The sequence below is a fragment of the Erythrolamprus reginae genome, chromosome 1 (assembly GCF_031021105.1).
Source record: "Erythrolamprus reginae isolate rEryReg1 chromosome 1, rEryReg1.hap1, whole genome shotgun sequence".
NCBI lineage: Eukaryota > Metazoa > Chordata > Lepidosauria > Squamata > Dipsadidae > Erythrolamprus > Erythrolamprus reginae.
This window is the reverse complement of record NC_091950.1, coordinates 155,836,487-155,848,009: the sequence shown is the minus strand read 5'-3', so window position 1 is coordinate 155,848,009 and position 11,523 is coordinate 155,836,487. Positions and strand designations below refer to the sequence as shown.

Sequence of the window (11,523 nt, the reverse complement as noted above, 5' to 3'; positions counted from 1 at the left end):
GTCACCTTTTAAAACAGCCGCGCGGCTTCCCAGCAGTCGCCAAAAGCCGTTTTTTTGCGGGGGGTTTTTTGGTTGCACGGATTAATTGACTTTACATTGTTTCCTATGGGAAACAATGTTTCGTCTTACGAACCTTTCGTCTTACGAACCTCCTCCTTGCACCAATTAAGTTCGTATCATGAGGTATTACTGTACTGTGTTTTCACTTCCATAGATGGTTAGCGAAAATGTGGTCTAGAAACAAGATTAAAATCAAGAACTTTTGCTAGATAACAATACAAAAGAAGATAAACAGAGATGGCCACAAAAAAGCACTGTACAAATGTCACTGCTATTTTTTTTTTCTCTCACCACCAGCTTCCCTGTATTTGGGTTTAAGCGGTGGGGGGGGGGGGCAGTTTATCCTTGGGAGCATTTTCATTTGCATCTATAAACCAGGAAGGAATTCTCTAGCAAAAGCATTATAATAGTGGATGAAAACCCTGTAGCTTTCATGACATCTCAAAATGTGTTCCCATATATTTTGCATGAGATACTCAGGTTTCCCAGTAGCTCTGTGTCCTAAAATCATGCTCTTTGTTCCAGTTGAAGGATTTACTGTAAAGCAACCATTCTTTTGTTAACCATGGCATAAACGTGGTTTAATTTCAGGTAAGTCCTTTGCTCACTAAATACAGTAGGAAATGAAATTTGTTGAAGCTCAGAGTTCAGTGGTGAGTAAACATTTCTGCTGCTTAGTATCTTCAGTAACAGGACTGCAAAGAAAAAAAAAATTACATAAATTTGGGTGGATGATGAACAGAAAGCCTATCTTGGAATCATACTTGTCTGATATTAACTTAATGGTCAAGTGGAAAACAAACAATTCCAAATATTTTGTGATGTCACCTACCATTCCCACGGTAGATATATATTCCCTGTCTGGAAAGAAACTATAGATTTAAAGCAGGATCTCCCAGAGGTACACTAACATCAGTATTTTTAAAAATATAACGAGTTCTCTGACAGGAGAAAAACAATAAAGCTACATTCCAGCATTGTTGGGGTGGAAAAGAAAGCAACAGTTATCGTCCAACCTCTGCAGGAGGCAAGCAAGGCAGAGGCAAAGGCTGGGGATGTGATCTTAAAGATTGAGTATCTCCAAACTTTTATCCTTCAGGCTCAGCCCTGAAGCTACGTAAGGTCATCAAATATCCACATTACCTTTCAGAAACACTGTAATTTCAAGTATCTGATGCACAGAGTAAATATAGTTTAAAAGGTGTTTCATATACCCAATGACATCCCACCTTTAAAAGTATATGAAATTATTCACTGTACAGTGTTCCCTCGATTTTCGCGGGTTCAAACTTCGCAGAACGTCTATACCACGTTTTTTCAAAAATATTAATTAAAAAATACTTTACGGTTTCCCCCCCCATACCACGGTTTTTCCCGCCCGATGATGTCATATGTCATTGCCAAACTTTCATCTGCCTTTAAAAAACATTTTTTAAAATAAACTTTAATAAATAAACATGGTGAGTAATAATCTAAATGGTTGCTAAGGGAATGGGAAATTGTAAATTTAGGAGTTTAAAGTGTTAAGGGAAGGCTTGGGATACTGGTTCATAGCCAAAAATAGTGTATTTACTTCCGCATCTCTACTTCGCGGAAATTCGACTTTTGCGGGTGGTCTCGGAACGCATCTCCTGCGAAAATCGAGGGAACACTGTAATTGGAAGATCAGATAGAACAAATCCTGACTTTCAGTGACATTATGAACATTGCTAAAGATGAGTCATAAAATTTCTAGTGAAACTTGGTAGACTTAACAGTGTGCTTGGGAACTGCAACATACTACAGTATTGTGTTCACAACACCTAACAGAAGTACTAGATTAATAAGAATCCAGTAAGTATTGTTTACAAGACATGCATAGAAGTTATACAATAATCTAGAACCTGTACAATTCCTTCAACATTCCATTGTTCCTCAAACTAGTGTATTCTTAAAGTTGTTGACTTGACTTCTCACGATGACTAGTTGGCTGGAACACGTGGAAGATAATAGGCAGGGGAAGGGAGGACTGTTTTAATTTCATGAAAAGAAAAGCCTTACCTGGGTGAGATTTCGGAGGGGTACAATGGAGGTGATGAGTCAATAGCCAATGGGGCTTCAGTGTTTATTTTAGTTGTCTTAAGAGATAAAGCAACATCATTTCCCAGCAGCCCATTAGAAGTCAGTCCACTCTATAAAGGAAACCAAAGGAAAGTCAGGTGATTTAAGTGCAGTTGTTTTGATACGTGTCAGAAATGTACATGTCTATCAAATGCAAATATGAAAACACGAAAGGATTAATATGTGAAATAAATGGTCAATTTATCTCTTGCCCTGGAATTTTTTCCTCCAGGCTACCTTTTCTCTTTCATAGTTTTTCCTTCCAATTCGTGAGATACAATCAGCAGGAAATCTAGTAGCTACTGCATTATTTTGCACCAAATAATTTGTTGAAACTTGTAGAGACATTTGTCACTGCTCTGATGCATTTATAAATTATTCTGAAGTTAAAAAAGAAAGGTAGAATGGTTGGGACAATGACCTATTTAGATTGGGATAATGGTCAAGATGAAATTTATAAAAATCTTTAACTGGCAGGGGTCTTCTGGGGGTGAAATATGCCCCCCCCCCCAAAAAAATGAGCAGCACCAAACGTTTCAGCATCATTTTCAGTTTTGAGAGATGGTTTGGGAAGAACAAAAGGGGTCCTGAACCCTAAGACTTATCATCCGCAGATTAAACCCCCCCCCCCCAAATTTCCATCCTCCCAAATTGGGGTGACACCTGGTTATGCTTTCGGGATGTAGCCTTGGAAGTATAGTACAAAGCCTGATGTAGCCTTTGAATTGGCCACCTTCAATCACTCTTCAAGGGAGAAGGTAGCCTGAAAACAGGTCAGAATATACAGATCCTCCAAATAGTTTGGAATTAGTAAGGGGGATAATTTTCAATCGGAACCACAAGGAAGGAACCTGACTGGAGAATGGAGGGGGAAGCTTTCCCTTTCCCCCCCCAGAAGAATTAAGGTCCACTTCAAGGTGGCAGATGGTTTCTTTTGATAATGCTGAATATTTTTATTTTCCACCGTGCGATAGAAATGGCAGACTTTTAGAAACTATCTAAATCAATGCTAATTTGTACCACTTCTAACAACAATTGTATGACTGCTACTAATAATAAGTACACCGACGTACACAAGAATATGAATATTAATTGTTTGTAAGGATTATTCAATAACTTACTGGCACTAACCACCTGGGCATAATTATTGGTGAAGACACCTAAAAGTAAAAGAAACAGTAAAAAAACTCATAATACTGTAATACAATCTTAATAGCCAACTTCCCTATCAACTAAACGGATCATGAGACACCGGCTCGAATAAGCTTTACTGAAAGTAAAAAAAGAGTTGACAATGGAAGTACTAATTATATTTTCAAATGATACAATGAAAACAGCTACGTTTTAATTTTTTACTCTTACCTGAGGCGTGGCTTCTGTGAAGTCAATTAAATTCTTTGTCTGTGAAGTCAACAAAATCTCCATGCTCTCGGAGGAACTCTGCAAAATGGAATAGTTACAGGTTGCACTCAATCACAGATAAAGATCCAAAGTGTTTTGTAAGATTTCATTCACTTTTGAACAAGCCACAAGTTTATGACTGAGGTTTGTGAGTGCTGCCCAACAGTTTCCTTTTGTAAATACACATTTTAGACTCTGGTGTGGATTTAAATTTCAGTTGCAATATGAATTGAAGCAATACATTCAGTAACTTATTTATTAGATTTATAACCTATTTTTAATCTGTACCATTTAAGATAGTAAATGAGTGGCTTCCTCTTTCTATTCTCCCTATGAGAACCACCCTGTGAGCTGGATTGGGCTGAGAAAAAGTGATTTGGTCCTGGACTTAAGTGAGGGTTAGATTTCATGGTGCCCCACCCTCCACTCCTTAATCACTGCACCAAACTGGCTCTTGAGTCCTGTAAGACAGCCTACACAAAACCAGTGGATTTAGATGTAAGTTTCCTATGGTTTTTACCCCCCACAATTTTATAAAGTATCTGGCACTTCAATCTTTGAAAAATGCCATTAAAAGTAGGATTTTCATGCACTTCCTGCATGCAGTATAAATTCATACAGATGTGCTTCTCATCGTTCAAAGCTGATTAATATTTTATGATTTGAATTAATATTTTAAATATATCATCAGATTTTTATTGTCAGTTCCAACCGTTCTTCCCACAATCTAAAGGATATATACATAAATTATGATTTAACGAAGGGGAGGTCATACATTTATAATTGGGGATAAGCTATATATTGGAAAAAGCAGATTGGGGGCCTGGGGGACTTTTATTTCCTTCTCTACCCCCCTTTTCCTTCTCTTGATAGTGAAAATCCTTGCATGAAAAAGATCTCATTTGCCATTTTCATAATCCCTGCTGTGCCTACATGCAAAATTGGGAGACAGAGACACACTTACAGAAATTGTACAACTCATTTTTAATATTACAGTGTTCCCTCGATTTTCGCGGGTTTGAACTTCGCGAAAAGCCTATACCACGGATTTTCAAAAATATTAAGTAAAAAATACTTAGCGGTTTTTTCCCCTATACCATGATTTTTCCCGCCCGATGACGTCATATGTCATCACCAAACCTTCGTCCGCCTTTAATAAATATTTTTAAAATAAACTTTAATATATAAACATGGTGAGTAGTAATCTAATTGGTTGCTAAGAGAATGGAAAATTGTAATTTAGGGGTTTAAAGTGTAAAGGGATGGCTTGTGATACTGTTCATAGCCAAAAATAGTGTATTTACTTCCGCATCTCTACTTCGTGGAAATTCGACTTTCTCGGAACGCATTCCCCGCGAAAATCGAGGGAACACTGTATACTCCAAATATTAGTCTGTCCCATGAACATATCCCAGGAACTGCTGCTCTGTTTAACACAAGCAATCTGCCTGGGACTACTCATCTTGTGCTTCTAAAGCAGCGTTTCCCAACCGGTGTGCCGCGGCACACTAGTGTGCCGCGAGACACAGGCAGGTGTGCCGCCAAGCTCCCCGCCCGATCTGCCCCCTCTCCTCCGCCGCTGCCCCCTGCCTTGGGGCGCGACTTCTCTTGTGGCGGCTGCGGCTGCAGCTTCAGCTCCTCGGGACGAAAGCACTCCCAGCCCTCTCTCGCAGCCCCCTGGCTGGGAGCGCTTTCGCTGCGAGAGAGGGCTTTCTCCATCTGTTTCGGGAATGCACGCCCCGCTCCTCTCGCGCGCGCGCCGCTCCCCTTTTCTCTCAGCCCTCCCTGGCTTCGCTTCTCAATCCCTCCCTCCTTCCGTCTTTCCTTCCCCTCAGCCGTTCTGTCTGGGGGTCTCCCGCTCTTCCCTTCCCCACCTCCCAGGCTTTGCCTTTGCCACCCCCACCCTTTTTTGGTTGACAAGGAGTCCTTTGCTGCATCCTGCAGTTCGCACTCGGCTCGAGGCCGCTTTCCCCGGAACCGACAGGGCGCTGCTCTTTCTCTCTCTCACTCTCTCCTGTGAGGCGGGGGAAGGGAAAAAAAAAGCAAAAAACCCCTTCTTGCAGCGTGCCCGCGCTCGTCCCTTCAGCAGAGAGGGAGGGAAGTCAGAGGGCGAGGGAGCGAGCGAGCGCTCTTGTCCTCGGTGCCCTCTGCAGCCTGCCTTCCTTCTTCTTTGCCCCCGCTGAGGGACGGAGAGAAAGATAGAAAGGAAAGAGGGAGGGAGAGATAGAAAGAAAAGAGATAGAAAGGAAAGAGGGAGGGAGGAAAGAGGGAGGGAGAGATAGAAAGGAAAGGGAGGGAGAGATAGAAAGGAAAGAGGGAGGGAGACAGAGAGAGAGAGAAAGAGAGACATAGCAAGAGAGAGAGAAAAAAGAAAGAGATAGCAAGAGAGAGAGATAGCGAGAGAGAGAGAGAGAGAGACAAAGAGATAGCAAGAGAGACAGAGAGAGAGAGAGACAAAGAGAGAGAGAGAGAAAGAGACATAGCAAGAGACAGAAAGAGAGCGAAAGAGAGAATGAAAGAGAGATAGCAAGAGAGGCAGAGAGAGAGCAAGGGAGAGAGAAAGACATAGAGGGAAGGAAGGAGGGAGAGAGAAAGAGGGAGAGAGAAAGAGCAAAAAAGAGAGGAAGAAAGAAAGAGGGATGGAAAGAGAGAGAAAGAAGGGATGGAGAGAGAAAGAAGGGAAGGAAGGAAGAGAGAGAAAGAGGGAGGGAGAAATAGAGTGAAATTGAGGAAGAGATTTTTTTTGTCCAAACTTTTCTTTAGCCCCCCCGCCCCCCCCATCCCCCCCGTTCAGTGTTCCCCAGGATTTTGAAAATATGAATAATGTGCCGCGGCTCAAAAAAGGTTGGGAAACACTGTTCTAAAGACCCACGCTGCCTGCCACAAAGCAGCAACATACCTTTATAAGAACATCCTCTTCTCCAGGAGCCAGATCAGTAGGATTTGCACAATCTTTGGAGTCAGGGGCAGTAGCATTCTCATTGAATTCATTCCTGGAAGATGTAAACACAACACCCATGATGCAGAGCATGTGTGAAGCAACTGCTGACACTTGCAATTCCTGCTTGGAGGCAAAGGCAGCCTCTGAAATCAGTGCCATATGACCTGTTGACTTCAAGACCTTCTGCAATAATTTGCCTTCCTGTTAAGCCATATTGTGCCCCTGAGTATGCCGGTAGGGGAACTTGCTTAATTTAGGGTTCAATTAGCACACCCTTGCCAGAATCGGTGCTTCTATTGATCTCCATGCTTTCGGTGACCAAGGGGAAGGAATAAAATATATAGAAAAAAAATAGCCAACTCTCTAGCAGAGTGACAGAAAAGCACTTTTGCCACAAGGAAGTCCAATAGTCTAACTACTCGTCTACTTAACAAAAATAAAGAACAGATTCATATAAATTGCTTAACGAATAAATACGCATCATTTCCAGAAGATATGCCCTATGTTAGAGCATATCTTGATCAACTATGAAAATTCACTTAATCGTTTCAAACTGGGCTTATAACCAATGTTAGAATACTAAACTTAAAACAGAGTATATGTGGCAGTGGTGGTTGTTCAGCCAATAGAGTATAAATATTATTTACAATGTACACAATAATCAATCAGCTACATACATATCCAAGTCAAACAATCATATGCAAACCAGATATCATAATATTCAGTTCTATACATACAACAACAGCTAACCAATAATATTCCCCTCCAGAACACACAGTTCTATATACATATATAATTCTACAATATTCCTCTCCTGCAGAACACACAGTTCTATACACGTATATACTGCTCAAAAAAATAAAGGGAACACTTAAACAACAGAATATAACTCCAAGTAAATCAAACTTCTGTGAAATCAAACTGTCCACTTAGGAAGCAACACTAACAATCAATTTCATTTTGTTGTCAGCACATTCAACTTTGTACAGAACAAAGTATACAGTGAGAATATTTCATTCATTTAAATCTAGGATGTGTTATTTGAGTGTTCCCTTTATTTTTTTGAGCAGTGTATAATTCTATAATATTCCTCTCCTGCAGAACATAGAGCTCTATATAATATCATAAGTATAATATACAGAACAATATTTAGCACACAGCAATATTTAGCACCAGCAAGTATAGTCACAGGGACAAAACTGTGAGTGAGATCAGGGAATTAGCAAGAGCAATAGAGCAATGGCAAGCATTAGCAAGACTAAGTGCAATAGCAACAACCCAGAAAGCAACACATCTGACTCCCTTTTATGGCTAATTGCAGCCCTAGCTCTTAAAGTAACATTATACTAATTCCTCCAAACATACATTTCTGGTTAGTTCATATATTAACAAACCCAACCGGTAAAGTAAGTAGTACTGACAATTTCAGTAATTTATTTTATTTATTTATTTATTTATTTATTGGATTTGTATGCCGCCCCTCTCCGTGGACTCGGGGCGGCTAACAACAGTGACAAAAAACAGAATGTAAAAATCCAATACTACAAAAGCTAAAAACCCTTGTTATAAAACCAATCATACATACAAACATACCATGCATAAATTGTAGTAGCCTAGGGGGAAAGATTATCTTAATTCCCCCATGCCTGACAGCAGAGGTGGGTTTTGAGGAGCTTACGAAAGGCAAGGAGGGTGGGGGCTATTCTAATCTCTGGGGGGAGTTGGTTCCAGAGGGTCGGGGCCACCACAGAGAAAGCACTTCCCCTGGGCCCCGCCAACCGACATTGTTTAGTTGACGGGACCCGGAGAAGGCCCATTCTGTGGGATCTAACTGGTTGCTGGGATTCGTGGAAAACCAAGGTGTAGGATGGGGTCTTTCTTTTGCCAATTCAACAAGAAACAATATTAATTAGAGAGGCACATATACTCTACTCCTGTTGAGGTTTCCCACAGAACAGCAGAATCCAACCTGACTGGAAATTAAGAGTCAATTATTAACTGAGTGAGCCCTTCAAGTGTCCCTTATACTGTTCTTAGATTATTTCATCCCAGATTTTCATGCATTACCATTTTCCAGTGGGGATACCCCGCCCTCCCCACAAGAGGACTTACAGAATGAAGGCATTGGTGACTGGGCTCACTTTTTGTCCCTCTCTTGGTTCCTGGCACACCGGGCTGAGGGTTCTCAGGGGGCTGTTTTTCTCTTTTCCTGATGGAAGAACGCTTCTAAATAAAGCAGAGCCAAACATGTAACAATTGAGTTCTTTTCCATTGTGGCCAAGAACATTCTTTCAGCATTTAAAAACAAAACAAAACAAAGCAGCTTGGAACTCTCTTAATGGAAACCATTTCCTGGAAATATTTTGTCATCGTGGATATCAGTATTGAGGCAAGAAAAGGGGAAGTTAATAACCTAGGAAAACAGCAACTGGATAAGCACATTTACTTACCTCATGCTTTGTGTTTCTGCCACACCATCATTACAAGGAGAAGGTGTGTGATGCGACACAACTCTATACGCAGTGCTTGGGAGTGTGGTATTATGACCGGTGAGATTTAGGTTTAAATCTTTTAGTGCTCTCTCTCCCCCTTCTTCTTTCTCTCATAAATACACATCAACTTTAACCACACCTTTATTAAAATGAAAAAGGATGCAGGGGTTTATATGAATTGTTCTTGGGTTACAAGGGACTGGGATTTTTAATGCTTGTCAAAGTAACCCTGGCTGTTCCAGTTGTAACCCAAGGACCACATGGATTGCTAAGCAAGAAGTGGCAGACGTCCCAAGCAGGCTGCTGAGTGACAGCTAAGGTGAGTACTATAGACAGATACTAGAGAAGCTGGAGGGGTGAACAAGGACCAAAGTATGGGAATTTACCATCAATACTAGCTTCTTAAACAACAGAGTAATGTGTCCCAAAATTTCTGTTCTCCGGGCAGGATAGGCATATTCAATTTTCTAGAATTTCAGTCGAGTAAGACACAGGGCCTTCTTTTTAAGGACTAAACCTGTGGTTCACAACCTGGGGGTTGGGACCTCTTTGGAGGTCAAACAACCATTTCACAGGGATCGTCTAAGACCATGGGAAAAGACAAATTTCTCATGGTGTTAGGAACTAAAGCTTCTATTCTAGTGCCTTGGAACCAGTGAAGGCTACCAATTTTTTTACTACCACACTGTGGGCATGGCTTATGCAGGATGCCCTGCATTTTATTTCAACAACTTTCAGTGTCAATTGGGTGCTCTGGGGTGGAGCTCCATTTTCGCTAACCGCTGCATTCGCCCCCCCCCCCCATGGTCCAGGCAGCAGCCCACCCCTGCTTGGAACATATTTTTACAATGCAACCAATCAGGCGTTTACAATGGGAGTGTCCCTCTGACCTTCCTGCCAATCAGCTTAAAGCTCTGTTGAGAGAATTGGTGCTAGACCTATGGTTGGGGGTCACCACAACATGAGGAACTGTATTAAGGGTCATGGCATTGGGAAGGTTGAGAATCCCTGGGAGCAGAAACAAGACTAAACCATAACAATGCAAGTTCGGTTAATAACATTATCGAAAATATTATCCTCAGGGCATTTTCAAATCACTAAAATCAGTTTTACAGAACTTTGTTAACAAGTGGCTTCTTCCATTATTAAGTGGGTACAGGAACCTGCTCACACCACAAAACAGAAATCTTCAGTACATTTCAAACTCCATATTGATACCTTCCAGCTGTATCTTGAATATTGGTGTTCTTGTTGCTAGATATGCTTCCTTCCCTCGCCACCTAAAAGAAACACAATTACAACTCAACTTATTAAGGATATAATCTAAAACTTATTTTTTGCCTGAAAGGTCAAAGGTAAGGCAACCTAACATTACACAAATGCCCTTCTCTGCCACTTCTTTTGGACTCCTAAAAATGAATTATACCACTGCAGGATATGTCATGCATTCAGGATTTCTGCTTTCATTGTATCTGGATGGAGAAATATTCCAGATGATAGAAGGTTGGTTATGATGCTTCCACTGTAACAGAGTTAGGTGGTAGATGCAGGGATAAGAAACAGCAACCCACTTCTTTTACTCTACAGATATTCTCAACACGGCAATAAGTTAACCCAGAGAAATTGGCTGAGCCCAGCTATTTCTTGCTTTTTCAGTATGGAATGGGACAACTCACTGCAGGACAACTTGCAGTGGGATAATTCAATGCGAGATTATTATCAAAGAAGGGATGAAAAAAAATGGTGGAATAAAATCATTGAAGAAAGGATGCCAACAAAACAAAATGTGAATGACAAAAATTAAAACAATGTCAAAGAAACAGTGGTGGATAACAGTACAGTTATCTCGTGTTGAAATGTCTCAAATTGAGCTGTCTTGTATCAAGCTAGCTGTGTTGAGTTGTCCTGGCCAAGTTGTCTGGCAGTGATTTGGTCAGGGTGAGTTGGCTGTGGCAAGCTGTCTTAAAGACTCTTTTTTAGTAAGCTTTGGAATGTTTTGTAGACAAGGCTGAATATGCATGTGACAATTTCTCTCTAGTATAGGCGTCCATCCTTAGATCTGGATGATAAGATGCCTCTCTCCTATCTTCTAAGGATTCAGCATAAAAATTGCTATGACCTCACCCAGCTGTCCTCTTCAGCAGTAATCTCAGATTTGCCTAAGCCTCCAGCAGTGTAACACATCCCACTCATCCACTGAGAATACACTTATTCATGTAGAACAGATGGAGGGAGAGGGCAATAGAATATTATGAACAGGGTCTGCACAGATGCTTAAATTATCTTAAGTAAGATTAATGATAAACAAAATATCAATACTGATCCAAAGTACTACAAAAAAAATTAAAATTAGGTTTTTTTATATTTAATAGAGATCACTATAGAAGCAAAATTCTTACTTTGTGCCCCGCCTCCACCTGGGCCTTCAAAATATTGCTTTTAATATCCGGAGGCAACCGCATAGATGTGTTCACAGGGCTCTCAATTACATTGTTCAGGCATTTGTCTGTCAATTTCACAACTTCCTCC

The 11,523-nt window shown here is 40.8% G+C and overlaps 1 protein-coding gene across 2 annotated transcripts in view; it reads right to left on the bottom strand.

Annotated features, from left to right (window-relative positions):
- Positions 1-614: 614 nt before the first annotated feature.
- EPB41L5 (erythrocyte membrane protein band 4.1 like 5) overlaps positions 615-11,523 on the bottom strand; it is an 83,669-nt gene continuing 72,760 nt past the window's right edge. For both annotated transcript variants that reach the window (XM_070730097.1, XM_070730106.1), the window contains exons 19-26: positions 11,394-11,522; positions 10,213-10,274; positions 8,615-8,728; positions 6,461-6,554; positions 3,523-3,600; positions 3,282-3,320; positions 2,101-2,231; positions 615-755 (exon numbers count right to left, since the gene is read on the bottom strand). In XM_070730097.1, coding sequence (XP_070586198.1) covers positions 701-755; positions 2,101-2,231; positions 3,282-3,320; positions 3,523-3,600; positions 6,461-6,554; positions 8,615-8,728; positions 10,213-10,274; positions 11,394-11,522 — 702 coding nt within the window. In that variant the 3' untranslated portion in view covers positions 615-700. The remainder of the gene's footprint in view (positions 756-2,100; positions 2,232-3,281; positions 3,321-3,522; positions 3,601-6,460; positions 6,555-8,614; positions 8,729-10,212; positions 10,275-11,393; position 11,523) is intronic.